The 16,671-nt window shown below is 46.1% G+C and overlaps 1 protein-coding gene and 1 long non-coding RNA gene across 4 annotated transcripts in view; one reads left to right on the top strand and one right to left on the bottom strand.

Annotated features, from left to right (window-relative positions):
• Window positions 1-16,671, top strand: part of LOC144145404 (long-chain-fatty-acid--CoA ligase 1) — a 130,521-nt gene that overhangs the window by 40,824 nt on the left and 73,026 nt on the right. The window contains exon 1 of one of the 3 annotated variants that reach the window (XM_077677028.1): window positions 391-633. The exons of the other annotated variants lie outside the window; for them this stretch is intronic. Within the exon in view, the coding sequence (XP_077533154.1) occupies window positions 618-633 (16 nt within the window). The 5' untranslated portion in view covers window positions 391-617. Of the gene's footprint in view, window positions 1-390; window positions 634-16,671 lie in introns of those variants that run through there. 3 annotated transcript variants of the gene reach the window in all.
• LOC144145445 (uncharacterized) overlaps window positions 1-16,671 on the bottom strand; it is a 61,617-nt gene that overhangs the window by 33,014 nt on the left and 11,932 nt on the right. The window lies entirely within an intron of this gene.

Below are 16,671 nucleotides of genomic sequence, written 5' to 3'. Positions count from 1 at the left end.
CTTAAAACAGCCCTTTGCTGATGCAAGAAGCCAGACAAGATCCTTTAATGCGGCGATGGATGCACGTTTCTTAGTGCGGTTTAATCGATTCCGAGCCCCGTGCGCCTCATAGAAGCCCTGGTGTAGCCTCGGCGCGCTTGACGACGAATTCGAGCCAGCCTCCTGCGACCGCCCCTGGTCAGGACAGTGAGCACACCTTGATCCAGCCGGCGCGGTGCCGTGATTTGGTCCGGTGCCGCCGCGCAGGCCGGCTATTTCCGACGGCCGGGACATGTGCGCGAGCAAAGCGCGCAGGGCACGAACAAAAACTTGGCACTCCGCGGGGATGCCCCCTGCGCCGCTGCTTTCCTCCCTGCGCACCTCTCGCGGACCCGACGACCGCACGTAGAGTGCCGGGGCGGCGAGCGGCGGCTGGCGACGCTGCACTCTGTGGCGCCGGCAGCAACGCACTGCGAGGCAATGAGCGGCGTCGTCAGCGGCACGCTGCGTCTGTCCGGCCGGCCGTGAACAACGCGACACGACGTCGAGTGTGCCGGAGGCGAGCTACGGAGAGCGCAGCAGTCTCTGCGACGTCAGGGTTGCGTTCCACAGGCTATCGTCGCAGCTGCGGTCGCGCGATGGTTCCTGGCAGAGGTGAGCACGCATGCGCTCCCAGGCGTGCGTGTGTGTACTTCGCTTATGATTCGCTATGGTTCGCTATAACGTTGTCAATCGCTCTTGCAACCCAATATGACGCAACCTGTACTGCGCGGGGGAGGATGCTTGGAGAAGTGTTACCGCGAGTATCTACGCTGTTCGAACTCTATATGATGTGCTCACCGACCGTGGCAAGGGGATGCTGGAATTTGTGCATGCTTGATCGCTCTCTGCACCGAGCAATGAAGGAAAAAATGGTTCCTTCTCCTTTCGCGGTTATATCAGCGAATCTTTTGCCTGGTGGCGCACATATAACACGCCGTCGCGTGTCTTGGACGCGTGCTGGCACTTTGGCGGTCGCGGCTGGAAGCTCTTACCTTTGTCGCCGTACTCTGAACCAACCATTGGCGAACAATTTGAGGGAGCTAAACATTTCGGTAAGAATTTAAGTATCCCGCATTCTATGCAGATTGGGACTAAGAAAATTCGGCTTTAAGCCGATGATTATGCACGACCCGCTAGTAGAAATATGTTGTCAGAGGTGGTACCATACCAGTCCGTATGATAACTGGAGTTTGATGTCCGTATGATGCCGACGCTGATGGTATCCGCCATCAGCGTTGACATCACGTTTGTCCACATATCCAGGAAGGGCTCATGAAATGCGACCATCGGTATACAAACGCTGCGCGAGTTAACAGGCGTTTTAGGGTGTGCGATAAGATCTCGTAAAAACGGCTACTTCCGACAGCATAGTGTGTTTGTTTAGTACAACATAGAAACAAGAGGGACATAGGACATTCACTTGCGCTTACAATATATATATATATATATATATATATATATATATATATATATATATATATATATATATATATATATATATATATATATATATATATATATATAGAATAAGGGTTGGCAGTCAAGAAAACCTCGGAAAGCAAAGGGGGGAATGCGGTAGGTCATAGAAACAGATGAAGAATTTTTGGAGTCAGAAAGAAAGTGGTGAATACCCGGCGGGCATTTTTTCAGACTGCCGACCTATCTTTCTATATATATATATATATATATATATATATATATATATATATATATATATATATATATATATATATATATATATATATATATATATATATATATATATATATATATATATATATATATATATATATATTCCGATGCACTCTAAGATGACGCGACCAAATGTATTTTGCTCAATTTTGTATGTAGTGTGTCACGCAATTCTTTTTGTGTTGATTATTACGTAATTAGTCCATTTTAATTAGCCAACTTCCCAACCAACGAAGCTAGGCAAAAAAGCCCGATTAGAAAGTTGCAGAGCGGTTTGCAAAACGTCCTAAGAAACAGTTTCCGTATTTCGGTATTAGCGTTTTTCAGCTTACTGAGGAACGTTTGGGAGCACTGCAATCGCGGCGCGCGAGCGGGCATGTCACGCGTTTTTTTTTTTTTTTTTGTATTTCGTGGGCATCTTGAGTAGGCTGAAAAACACTAATACTAAATAGATAGCGAGACGGAAACTGTTTATTTCACTTTTTGCAGACCACTGTACAACTTTCTGATTGATTGATTGATTGATTGATTGATTGATTGATTGATTGATTGATTGATTGATTGATTGATTGATTGATTGATTGATTGATTGATTGATTGATTGATTGATTGATTGATTGATTGATTGATTGTAGGGTTTAAGGGTTTAACGTGCCGACGCAACGCAGACGATGAGGCGCGCCGTAGTGGAGGGCTCCGGATTAATTTTGACCACCTGGGGATCTGTAACGTGCGCCGATATCTCGTACACACGGGCGTTTTTGCTCTTCGCCTCTAGCAGAAAAGCGGCCGCCGCGGCCGGGAATCGAACCTGCGACCTCGTGCTCAGCAGCGCAACGCCCTAGCCACTGAGCCACCGTGGCGGGTTGTGCAACTTTCTAATTGTAATTTTTTGCCTAGCTTCGTTAATTCAGAAGTTGGCTAATTAAAATGGACTAGCTAACCAATTAAGCAAAATACAAAAAATAGCTTGACACACTACATAAAAAGTGAGCAACATTCATTTGGTCCCATCGTCTTATAGCATCGGCATATTTTTAAATTCTGCCTCAAGTTAGCTGAAACACCCTGTATATCGAGAGAGAGAGAGAGAGAGAGAGAGAGAGAGAGAGAGAGAGAGAGAGAGAGAGAGAGAGAGAGAGAGAGAGAGAGAGAGAGAGAGAGAGAATATTCCCAGGCATGTCCGGTGCCTGACATGCAGACTTGGCTTCGCAATAATTACGGCAGTGTTGTGTCACTCACGAGGCGTGCGCCGCTTGTAGACTCGAATTCCTCTAATAAAGCCATTTCCCCTGTTTTTAATCATGGGCAATTTTTGAACGAATCCTTCGGATCTGCCCCCATTGCATTCATGGGGGTTCGGAATATTGCGGGCTCCCTCCCCTGCTCCTCCCGTTTTGTTTGCAGTGTCTTGGCTGCGTGCCACGAGCGTGCGTAGAGAGAGGGATGCAAATGATGGCTGCCCGGGTAAGCGGTGCCGTGTGTTAGCAGTGGGGGTGTATACATTGTAGAAACCGCGGGACACCCCTTGAATGCACGCTGGGGAGTTTGGCGTGACGCCAGGCCAACCGATGTCTTTGGCCCAGTATACGTTGCATCAGCGTCGCCAAACGCTGCCAGATGCATATAGGGATTTCCCCGGTGAGCAATGCACATACGGTGAGCCCGGTCGTTTAGTGCCTCGGACCGATTGACGCATCTGACTTGTCTGCATTCAACTGTGAAGCAGTATACACCAGTCGCGTAGGCTCAGAGGCTAAGGTGCACGCTGTACTCAGCCCGAGATGGTGGGTTCGATACCCCGCTGTGGCGCCTGTTTTTATGACGGAGACAAACAAGGAAACCACCCGTGGGAAATGACTGAGGCGCACGTGTAAAGGACACTAAAGTATAACAGCAAGTTTCGATATATATATATTGATAAAGTAGAGTGTCGTGAATACAAATATACCACTCGCAGCAGCTTATTAACACAAAAAAAAAAAACCAAAAGCGTGAGAAGAGGTGTCGACGCCCCGTACACTTTTCCCGCTCTACAATTTGTGACATCACGAATCCTGAATACACGGTGAAACGGATTGGTGGAGCTTGCTAAGCGTCTTCCCGAAACACTTAAAAAGGCAGTAGAATGTAGATGTAGAATAAATGTATGTGGGAACTGTTTCTCGTCATACGCTTCTTAAAAGCCGCAAACCCCAGCTAGCAAACATAAGATCATGCACCCCTCCATCTAACGACGACGATGGTTTAACTCGAAGCTTTCTCGTTATGAATTCTTTGGTTGGCCAATTCCACACTGCGAGTATGCACTACCCTGGAGGTACGCACCACTTTCTCTAGAGTACCCACAGCAACTCTCGGGTGTGTGTGCACTCCGTAGGCCTAACGTTTGGGTTTCGGGTGTACCGCGTGAACCGGTACCTGCTGCTTGGCGTTCGCTTCGACCGTGTCGAAATGAAGCAATCGGATAGACGCCGGCTTCATGACGCGATGAACCGAGGTTCGATTCCGGCCACGGGAAGCGTTGTTTTCTTTCACTTTACCCACGATCATTCATCATCACCGTCAGAGAAAGTTGGCTTTCCTGCAGGGCGTATTGGCGTACTGCGGCATCAGTGAGGACACTAAAGCTCTTCGCTTTAAAAATACCATTCGCCAGCTCCGGCGTTAGGCGCTATTTCAGTTTACAGTTCGTCGAAATGCTCGTCTTGCATGCGTGCAATCGCACTCAAAAGATTCACGCATATGCGGATGAGCACGAGAGCCAATACCTACTTATTACTATATGAAAGAGCCAGTGGCAAAAGGGGATATTATTAGCGCAGTCTATCTCGGGTCGATTGAAATCGACTTGAAATCGACTGCCCATAAAAGACAGTGCTTGATGACCAACTTTGCCTGGACGCCGCCATCCCAAGATGGCGTTAAAAAGACCCGTTCTGATCGGCTTGCAGTCATTGCAACGAAAGGGAAAGCCTATGAGAACAGGCTTTCGTGAAGACGGCGATGATCGAGGGAAGTCGGGCCCCGGCTTACTGTGGGCACGGTGATGAACTCTTCAACGTTACGAAAAAATGGAAGGAAGACAGCAAAGAGAAATGCCACCTTTAGATATTCCTTGCTGAGCAATCAAGACACCGCTGCCTTGTTTGCCGAGAGAACAAAAGCGGAGAGAGCTACAAAACGGCTCATCTTTCAGTTAAAACAAAAAATTATTCGTCCTTTAGTGTCCCTTTTATTATTTCCAGAGGGCCTAAATTGATCTGCAGCCCTCCATTACGGCGCACGTAATAGCCTAGATGTGGTGTCCCCTCCCACCGTACCTTCAATCTGAACTTAAGCTATGAAGGCCAACAGTTACGTGACCATCCGTCCTTCGGTAACCTCCGAGGCGGAGGATTCATCCTCCCTTCCCCCTTGGTACACCCAAAATCCCGCGCTATGCTGCCGGATGCTACGGCTATCCTTTCCGCGTTCCTGTCGCGGGAATTTTGCGCTCTGTGCCCGCAAATGCTTTCACGGTTAGAACTGTTTGCCGTACCGTGGTGGCCAGACTTTCGAGGGGTTACGAGCGAGCGGAATAAACAACTCGTGACGAAAGACGGCACCATCTAAGTTGAGTCACAGGCCTCCAGGTCAACACAACAGTCGGCGCAACCGGCCACCCACACACTGAAGCGCCAACGCTAAGGGTCTCTCGAAGGTATCGAGGGGATTTTCAAGGGCAGCTCGACAGCTGCCGTCGAGCTTGAATTACAGCAGTTGGATGCTGTAATTCTGCACATTTTATTTGTTTGCGTTCTGTAATTCCGTGGTCACCACTTTAGACTTCTTATATTTTATGGTTAAGAAAGCGGGAAGGAGACGAGGGGCTTTAAGACGTGTGTATCGCACTGGATTCGAGCGAAGGGACAGCGTGACGCTGCAGGTTGCTTTATGGCAGGCGGGCTCTGCAACTAGCGCTGAAAACTCGCCTTGTGGTCACTTCTGGCAATTTCTTTTAATATTGCCTCGACATTGTTATTACTACAGGCCAGATTTTCAGGAATTAAAAAGACGCGTTTTAGGCGCCAAAAATAGGCAGGCAAAACGAACGTTTTTGCCCTCCAACGTCGCAAATGTAGGCATAATGAACTTTTATATAAATTCAATTATGTTTGAACGAAGACGTGCGCGACCTGTATATACGAAAGGGAAATCAAAAAATATTATTGTTTAGATGGCACAAATGCGCCAACAGTTGAACATAGCCGTTCAAATTGTCCCATAAAGCTACTGGACTAATGACGACCCATTGGCGTATTTCAACAAGCGCAGTGCTCACATTTATGTTCAATGGCCACGGTCGCTTGCTCGAGCATCGCATATATTTATATATTTAATTCAATACCTTCAATGCCCAGGGGGCGTTACAGAAGAGAGTGGTTTTGACACAAACGTATGTCGATACAAAATACACAACTAGCAGCGAAAAAGAAAATCAGTGGTGGAAAACAAAGATGAGGTCAAATACAAAACAGCGTTGAGAACGTAAATGCGGTCATGATGAACAAAGTGATGTTAAATGGCGGCCTTAAACGAAGACACATAGATCATACTAGCTATTGCAGTTGGTAGGCGATTCCATTTGTTAGCTGTTTTTGGAACGAAGGAGGCAAAAAATAAGTTAGGGTTTCAGTGCGGAATGTATATATTTATGACGATGATCAACACGGGACGGTACATATGACGGCGCAGAAAGAACTTCGGTTTTGAGGAGTGCGTATGAAAATGAAATTTTATGAAAGACTGACAATCGGGCCAGTTTTCTCCGTAGAGCTAAATTGGGGAGGTTCAAGGTTCATTTCATAGCAGAAGTACTACATGTCCGAGCATAGTTAGACAAGATGAAGCGTGCACTACGGTTCTGTACCATTTCTATGAGATGATCGAAGTGAGGGTTCCACAACGAACACGCGTGCTCAAGTTTAGGCCGAATTAAAGTTTTATATAGCTGTAATTTAAGATGTAAAGGCGCCATAGAAAAATTACGTCGCAAATACCCAAGCACATGTTAGCGTTATTAACAGTATAATTTACGTGTAGTTGCCAAGGAAGGTTGTTGGTTTTGTGAATTTCTAAATATTTATTAGACGCAACAAGTTCGAGTTTAGAGCCTTGGATCTAGCAGTCGCAAATATTGGAGTTTTCATCCTGTCGAGAGAATCTAATTGTTTTACATTGTTTTACACTTGTTGGTATTCAAACGCATTTTCCATGTATTGCACAAGGGAGGTCAGGCTGCCATATGAAGTGTCAGAATCAGCAGTGATGGTTCTATAAATAAGGCAGTCATCTTCGAACAACCCAATGCTTGAATTAACTGCAGAAGGCAAATCATTATCATAAATCAAGAGTAGCAAAGGACCAAGCACGGATCCCTGTGGTATTCCTGATGTTACTGAACAGCGTGGTGACAAACTCACTGGCAGTTACAAATTGAGTTCTGTCGGACAAAAAAAAAATGTTCTATCAAAGAAATAATGTTGGGAACAACATTTGATTTGATTACTTCAGGCGTAGTAATTGGTGAATAACTAAATCAAAAGCCTTAGAAAAGTCAATAAAAATACAATGAATTTACCTAAAGCAGTAGCAATGTCGTGGATGAAACAAATGAGTTGCGTCTCCCAAGAAAATGTTTTACGAAATCCATGTCGCTTAGGAGCAAAAAATTATTTTCCCGAAATTTGACTTAGTTAGAACCAATTATAATAAGTTAAGAATAATAATAAACAAGAAATGAAAAGCGAACACTGACCACGTATGAAAAATTTATTAAGACGTTTCGGAACCGCATACGTGGACGACTGTCTTTGTATTTTAGAAAAGCAAGATGTCCTATGGTTCCTGAACAGTTTCAACGCCCAGAATGTGCAAATACAGTTCACCGTGGAATTAGAGCAAGAGAACGTGCTTCCTTTCTTGGCTGTACTGGTTCGCCGGGATGAGAGACCTCTCACCTTCTCAGTGTACAGGAAGACCACACACACGCGTCGTTACCTCAATTTAGCATCTTGCCACCCCGTCGCCAACAAGACGTCCGTGTGTCGCCCTTGATAACACGCGCCGCACTGGTCTGTTCAGATAGCAATGCACTGAAATACGAATTAGGAACGATCCGCCGTGAACTAATCACCAACGGCTATCCTAAACGATGTATCCGCGAAACTAAGAATAAGATACTGCAGCCGAGAACGTACAGGACATTCGGTGCACGCGCAGCTGTCCCTACGTCCCAGGATTGGCCGAAGCACTGTCGCGCGTTTTTTTTTTTTTTTCCCAAAAATACGACTGGCGTATTACCCATGTACCGACAAGCAAACTCCGGAACCGGCTTATGAATGTAGAAGGCAGGCTTACGAGTGATTCGTTCCCAGGAGTCGTTTACAAGATACCATGTGCTGATTGTCGTCAGCTGTACATTGGTGAAACGGAATTTTTCACGACGACCCAAGGAGCACCAACGTGATGTGAGGAATGATAATCAGACGACGAACGCCATTGCGGAACAAGCGCACGTTCTCACGGGATTGACTAGGACAACGCCGCTGTTTTAGGGCGGGAAAAATGACGCCTCGTCCCGGCGTCTGCTGGAATCGCTTTTCGTTCAGTCAACGCCAGCTACGATGAACAGGACGCAAAGGCTGATTGATGAGGTTTAACGTTCCACATTGTTTACCACCTGGGGATCTTTAACGTGCGCGGAAATCTCGAACACACGGGCGTTTTCGCTTTTCCCTTCCAACAAGGGCGAAAAGGATTACGCTCATTACGTGACCTGCTGGCTACGTAAGTGATAACGACTTCTTGTCGAACTAAAATAAGGAACCCGTGGGCGGGTCCAAAACGTCCAATATATTTTCGGTGCGGGGTACCTAAGGACCGCAATGTCCGTCCGCGTCCGTGCGCATAGCATTTACAATCGCAAAAAATCACACAGGCCGCGGCAGGATTCGAGCCTCAGTCTCGTAGACCAGACAAAGTTAGTGTCAGTCCTCTTACCCATTTGGCTACGACCGTGAGTTAGTACCCGAGAGTCAAACGGCTTACTCCCTCGCCTGTAACGGTGCGGAGTACCTTAGGACCTCCCAATGTCCGTCCGCGTCCATCCGCGCGCACACCACCATCCAGCGAAAATAAAGCGAAATTCGATTTGAGCCGTTGACAGTTTCATTTAGGGAATAATCAAGGTGCAACTCACGGCTCAAATCGAATGACGGTCGGGGCGCAACTTGGATGTCATTTCGTCTATGCACCCTCGCCATCATCCACGGAGTGGAGATGCTGCCATTTTTTTAAAGCGAAGCTTCTGTGTTCTCACTGATGGCGCTGTAACGCGAAAACGCTCTGCAGTAAAGCCAACTTTCTCTGGCGATGATGATGAATGATCGTGGGTGAAGTAAAAGAAAAAAAAGCTTCACTGGCCGGAACTGAACCTGGGTCCCTCACATTATGAAGCCGGCGTCTATCCCATTGCCCCATCTCGACATATAGTCGAAACTCAGTCCGAACTCAGACGGCAACTAAAGAATCCGTCACGAGAAAGCTTCGCGGTTAACCATCGTCGTCGTTTAACGGAGGGGTGCATGATTTTTTTTTTTTTCATACGTGGTCAGTGTTAGCTTTCCATTTCTTCATTCCTCTGCCTGACCAGACGACATTTCGTCGAACCCTCGACGAAGTTAGAATAAATAGTGAAACAGGTATAAAAAAATACTTTAGAGCTGCGAATACTGATTAAAAAAGCGCTACTTCGTCTTCCAGACGCAATTTCATTGCGACAAAAGAAAAACAGACAAAAACAATCAACGCGAGAGAAGACGTATTATCAGGAAATTAACATGCTTTCACATGAGGACTTTGAGGCACAACTCTAGAAATTTTCGCGTGTGCACTGATATTATCCGAATGGTTCAGGGAAGGGATCCCACCGCTGCTAAATACACTTCCACATATGTGAAGAGCATTTTCAAACGGTGTTTATAGCAGCCGAACAGATTTTTGATAGGCGAGCGTGTTTTAGAGTCCATCGGCAATGTAAATTTTAAGACGTAAGGAAATGTAACTGCGCAGTCATGTTTCACCGTTGGCTAATAGTTACAAGGAGCAGTCGCAGGGCCCTAGCCAGAAGCCCGTTAAAAAAATTTCGAGGAGAAGAATGGGAGGGAGAGGAGGGTGGGGGGCTACGTTTCTGGACCGTCAGCTGTAATCTGTTCAGTTTGTTGCATGAAAAATCTGGTGCAAGATCTTTCGTGCGTGCGTCTTACTGAGATTTCTACTAAATGTTAGTTTTCGTGACATATTTAGAGAAGTTGGTTTCAAAGGCGTGCTTGATTTCGCAAGGCCATGGAAATCGCAAGACAATTTAAAATGCCGCGTGGAAAAGCGAGTCTGTCGATCTTGCCCTTCAGTTTAACCTCGACTCTCACCTTAACTTCTTCTAACCTCAAACTCGTCGGCTACGGTTGAGACCAAAACGTCCAACCTCGCTTTCTCAGCAGGTCCGCAGCCGCTGACACCAGCTCAACCTCGCCTCACATTGTACTAGCTGGTCGAGCGTCGAACGCCATGATGTGGCTGACCCCTGCCTCGCAGTGATCGATCGGCGTGTTCACGTCAAATAATAAACCGTCGAGGTTTGCTGCCCACGTCGCCTCAGCTTTGCTGATCGTCCCCAGAAACTCGTCAGTTCGCGTGGTGCTCAAAGGACTAAAAGCGTCATAAAGACCGAAATTCAGCAAAGACCGCGAGCAAGGACCGGAATTCAATGTAATAAAGTGCGAGCAAGAAGGGGAGGGTATTCCCTTCATTCGGTCCTCCTCATATGCCCGTCTCCTGTGAGGTCATAGACACGGATATTATTTTTCTACTTTTAACATCCGCTCGAAATGTTTAAAAAATCCAGGGCACACGGATCTCAGGCTTTGTTACCGAGTGTGGTTCGTCGTGTTGAGCACGACAACGCGTCTCCACAACCATCTTCGCTATTATTTTCCTTGCAACATTTAGCGATGGGCGTAGCTTGCACCACCAACTCAGCTTCCTTAGTTCACGGCAGCTCAGATTTTGACGCTGGTTTAGTGGGCAAGTCGAGGCTTCCCCAGCTGGAGTGAGTGTTTCGTGTCGGTCAATTGTGGGTGCCCTTGGTGTTAAGGCCTAGGGCGCTGACGTGCTTGCCCTGTGTTCTTCCTGTGTTTACTTAAGGAAGGAGCGGCGAACTGCTTCCGAATAGCCGCTATAAATACAACAGCAAATAATGGAAACTACAGTACAACCTCTTTCCAGCGTGTCGGGCGCCTTCCTTGCTATTGTTGTCTACGGCCACCACGAAGCCAGCAGCCTCGGGGATTAATTTATTTGTTCTTCGCTGTAGTTTTAGCGGAAGCGGTTCGGGATGCATACGCTGACCTGTGCTCGGTCAGTTGCACTATACGTCTGTCTCTCTGATGTCAAAAAGAAAGCGAAATTGTTCGGCGCATATCTTTGCTGCTGTGAAGGCTATTCCTCCGGCAGGTACGGCTTCTCGCTTTCCACGCGGGACTGATGTGCGCGGCTAACATAAAAGAATTCCTCTTGACGAGCATAACTGGAATTTGTTTTAGATTTCATTAAGAATACATATTGTAGAATTTAGAATTTATATTTTCTGTCTTAATTACTATAATAATCGCCATATAAGATAGCATGTCAGACTGTACGTGCAGGTGCGCATTTTTTGGCAAATTTTGATATATGACACTAGCTGCAGGCAAAGCGAGGCTCCTACGAAACTTTTAATATGAAGCGTTATTTGGCTACTTCGCCTGCTTCGCGGTGTGGCTGGCTGGTTATGAGCTTGTCTAGCCCCTTCCGCCGAGCCGTCTTTCGCTGGCTGGCCTGCAAAGGGCGGTGAAGCAAACACTAGCATTGAAGTTTCATGTAGGCAAAATACAACGTTGTTTAATTTATTTATTTATTTATTTATTTATTTACAGGTACCCTCAGGGCCGAAGCATTATAGAGGGGAGTGGGTTTTAAGATTCACGAACAAGTACAGCTTACAGTGCATATCAAGCAAACATACAAAAAGGAGGAGTTGCGCGAGAACACATCATAAAAAAGTTCACAAGTTCTGTGCACAAAGGGTCAATAACTACACGAAGAAGCCAACACTTTTTTACGAAAAATATCAAGCCAACACAAAGAGAAAATTAATCATTCATAGTTATTCGAGTGGTTTTGATTGCTGATAACTGATCGGAAAGCGTCATTGCTTACGATAGTCGCAGTTGCTGCCGGAAGGCCGTTCCAGTCGCGTGATGTTCGTGGAATGAATGAACATGCGTACGAACGCGTGTGACTCATAGGGATGGCAACTTTGTGGACATGATCACAACGTGATGATACGTAGTTTGGTGGAGAAATTAGGTTGTTGCTTAATGTGGGATTGTAAAAAAAATTGTGGAATAAGCAAAGTCGTTTTATTTTGCGACGGGTAACTAAATCAGGTAAATTGAGGCTAGCTTTCATAGATGATATACTGGCGGTTCGATGGAAGTTGGAGAGAATAAAACGAGCAGAGTTATTTTGTACCATTTCAAGTCTATTGATTAAGTATGTTTGGTCTGGGTCCCATATCGCGGCTCCGTATTCAAGTTTGGTTCTAACTAGTGTTTTATAAAGAAGTAACTTTAAGGAGGAGGGGGCCAGAGGAAAGTTTCGCCTAATGTATCCTAAGGTCCGGTTAGCGTTATTAATGATGTGATCAGTGTGGACATTCCAAGTTAAATTGTCGGATATGTGGACCCCAAGATATCTATAATTGTTTACTACTCCCAATTGTTGTCCCTTAATGAAGTAAGAAGGTATGGCGCTCGATGTACGTGTTATCCTCATTGCCTTACATTTCGCGATATTTAAATTCATGAGCCAATTTTCGCACCAGGTGGAAATGTTATCTAGGTCTGATTGTAGTGCATGCATGTCATTATTATTGGTAACTTCACGAAAAAGAACGCAGTCATCGGCGTACAAGTGGATATTGGATTTAACGCAGTTGGGAAGGTCGTTAACATATATAAGGAATAATAATGGGCCAAGAACGGAGCCTTGGGGAACTCCAGAAATGACAGTAATTGGGGGTGAGTCATAGTTGTTAACGGTAACAAACTGATGTCGATTAAGTAAGAAGCATTCGATCCATTTTAAAAGGTGTTGATTTATATTAAGGCAACTGAGTTTATGGAGTAGTAATTTATGACATACTTTCATACTTTGTCGAACGCCTTTGAAAAGTCCAAAAATATGCAATCTACAGTGGAATGGTTATCAAGAATGGCGTGTATTTTGTGTGTAAAAGATACAAGCTGCGTTTCACAGGAGTAGTGCTTACGAAATCCGTGTTGTGCTTCAGTAAAAAATGAGTTTGAATCAAGAAAATTAACGAGGTTAGAGAATATGACATGTTCAAATATTTTACAAGGAATGCTTGTGAGGGATATAGGTCGGTAATTAAGAGGAGACTGTTTGTTGCCAGATTTAAATACTGGAACGACCTTCCCAATTATCCAATCATCTGGAAGAATGGCCTGCAAAGGGTGCATCACAGCACAAGGGGTAGTATGGCGGTGAAGCAAACACTAGCATTGAAGTTTCATGTAGGCAAACTACAACGTTGTTTAATTTGACAGAATTAGTCTTTGAAAACTCACTAAATACAAGCTCTGAAAGGCGTTTTCTAACCGAAAATGTATAAAGGGTATAATTTTTTTTCAACTTTCACGCTACACGTTGTCGGCAGTGACGTAATAGCGGTCATACTAAAACAGACTTATCAGTGTGTAAACTGCACGTTAGCATTCAAGTGATGCGATCAAACGGAACTACAAAGCCCACAACAATTGCGCAGTCAGGTTTCTTGGCTCTGTCACATCATAAGAACCGGCGAGAAAGTAGGTAGTGAGTCGCCACTGCTTCCTATGTTTTTCTTAATACGTAGCTTAGTTGTTAAATGCATTTTGAATGGCACCAGCGCAGACGGCAGGGGACGCAGAGGAGAGCACAGGCGCTGGACTGAATTTTATTAGGCTGCAAGTTGGAAATGTATAGGACAACCCAAACAACGAAAAAGCAACAAAAAAAAAACACTGGGCAAAAAAGTACTAGAAAAATGACATAGAAAGAAAGCGAACTAATACAGGCGCCAAAATCCAATTATGAGCCCATGAGATACGCAATCTCTTTTGCATGGAGCAACACACTCGCTTGACTTACGCACGTGCTTTCCTCGTCCGCAATCTGAAAAGCTTCAACCACTTCACGGTGTACTCTGCCGACCATGTGTAAACAAAACGATAGTGCCCTGTAGATTCGGTCAGCAGCCACATGTAATGCAGTGTGAAGCCAAATGGGAAGAGGCTGCACCTTTCAAAGATAACTGGTGCTCCCGTAAACGCGCATTCAGGCACCGGCCCGTTTGGCACACATACGCTCGCCCACACTAAAGGAGAATACTATAAGCAACACCCGTTGCGCATGCAACATAGCCGTTTGCATGTTTAACACCCCAGCCTACCACTTGTTTGCCAGAACTCCGCATTGCCCTACATACCGTCAATTCTGGCGCAAACAGAGCGGAGCTTATTACGGGCTGTTATAGCAACCCTCTCTCCTTCAAGGTTGAAACATTGAAAGAAGGGTGTATTCAGTATTTGGATTTATCTATTCGGTTTGGGAGTGGCCAAACATGTATGTGCGGTCTGTTAAGCCATTGTTGCTTTATTCATCGGGTCATACCAAGCTCGTAGATAATGGTACTGCTTTATCATGTTTGCGTTCTGCTGTCACAAAGCCTTGTATTCATCCAATGGAAAATAGCTTTAAAGGGCAAGTAAAAAATTTAAGGCAGGCCGGATTCCCGGAAGCCCTGTTATCATGGACTTGTGAGAAACTCGTGATATCGCTTAAGCATGGAACAAAAACTTTGGATGCATAAGTTGAAGCAGAAAAAAGCAAAACAAAAAATGTTGCTTTCATTCCCTATCTTCACGACATTACGCATAGGCTGAAAAAAAAATCCCCCCTGTGAATGTGATTGGAAAGGAAAGCTGTAAACGGCACCCTCAGCGATTACCCATGCGACGTTACTTAAATTCACTCACGTCGCTCTGCAAATATTGAAACCAGAGAGAAGTGAAATGCACTAACCACTCCCTTTATTACTTCCAAGAGCTACTCTTGGTAAGGTGAAATCAATGCATGATGCATGAGCGGTGGTTGGTTGAGTTGTGTTGGTGTATCAGAAGAAACTCTTTTTTATATATAAAATGAAAGGAAGCTCAAACCCGGTGTTCGACGATCTCACTTCTCCGTTTCTGCCGCCGTGGACGGAGGCAACGAGATCGGCGGCAGAGACGGAAGACGAGGAGGATTAGGAGGAGGTGGAAGAGGAAATACTTCTATGCAGATTTCTGAACGGCCCCGAGAGCGGCCCAGGGGAATGGTTCCTTCGTCACTGGAGGCCATATGCAGTCCGCGCCGCCTGCGCTCTGTGCACCAGCTGAAGCTGAATAGGCAGAGAGTGGCTGGATAGCAACATCTCCCATTGCTCTTGTTTGGTAGTTGACGGGAAGAGAGGAGGGTGCTCAGGGCTAAAATCGCACACCCGATTATGTGTCGGAGTGTTCCTACTTCTGAGCAAAATTTACATTCAGCGTTGTAGCTATGCGGGTGCATTAACTGAAGACGCGCCGAGTGTGGCAAGGAGCCGGAATGTATACGCCGTAGGGTAGTTTGTTGTTCTCTGGAAAGGTCAGGGTAAGGCGAAGGTAGGGTCTGTCTCTGAAGGCGATAATGCTGGGTTATGCCCTGAACGAGACAAGCGGGTGACTTACTTTCCACGTGCAGCTCCATAGCACGGGGGCTAAAAGAGCAGGCTTGTGGGTGGGCGTATTCGTTGCCCTCTATGGAAGCGTGAGCGGGTGTCCACATGAGCTGAATGGAACCGTTTGGGGAGTGTTTTTTTAGTACACGCACTGCAGGTCGGTACACCCAAACCGACTGGTAATTCCGGTAGGCTTGTTGGCAATGGGTGACTACCTTCAGAACCCCTAGTTGAGTGAGTGTCAAGGCGATGGCTGCCTCTTCTGCTGCCGTCATGTCTTGGGTTTTGAGTGAGGCACACGCAAGCAGGTTGGTTCTGGAGGTAGCCACGATGATGGCGTACTGCTGTCCTCGATGTTGGGATGCGTCTGTGTAGATAACTGCATGATCCCCACCGAGGGTGGGGTTGGGCGCTTGAGCCCGTGCTTGTCGGAGACAATCATGTGAGGGGTTCATAATTCTAAGCAAATGGAGCATCTTTAGTTCTTCTCGCCAAGAGTCCGGGAGTACATCGAGCGGAGTGACATTCTATGCTGCCCAGACAATCTGGTAAAGGATGCCGGGATCCGCCGCAGGTCTGCTCATTCGGAGCTTCTGGTTAGAAAGATGACCCTCTATCAGCTCTTCCACCGTGTTGTGGAGCCCCGGGCTAAGCAGCCTCTCTGTGGACGCACTCACTGCAAGACCAATGGCCTGCTCAACCGCCTTTTTATTCATTATATAAAGCATCTTTATGTCCTCCTTGCGGAGAAGAAGACAGGGGGTTGACGTAAGTAATTCTCGAGAAGACAAAGCTTGAATTAATCGTAGGGTATCAAATTCATGGAGGCCTCGCTTCTTGGTGGCAAATCGTCTGATCATGTATATGATTTGATTGATGCTGTGTTTGAGGCGCTGCAAGGATACGTCACTGTTGGTGTTGGCCTGGAGATGTAGGCCCAGGATGTTGGTTCTGGAGCTTGGAGTGATGGCCTGGCCATCAAGAAGGATTTAAGTGTGTTTCTTGATGTGTCGTTTGTCGTGAGGGCGGACAGCAAGGAGCTGTGATTTTTTACA

The sequence above is a fragment of the Haemaphysalis longicornis genome, unplaced genomic scaffold, assembly GCF_048455015.1.
Source record: "Haemaphysalis longicornis isolate Haplotype H1 unplaced genomic scaffold, Haemaphysalis longicornis Haplotype H1 scaffold_1, whole genome shotgun sequence".
Taxonomy (NCBI): domain Eukaryota; kingdom Metazoa; phylum Arthropoda; class Arachnida; order Ixodida; family Ixodidae; genus Haemaphysalis; species Haemaphysalis longicornis.
This window is presented reverse-complemented; position numbering and strand designations above follow the sequence as displayed.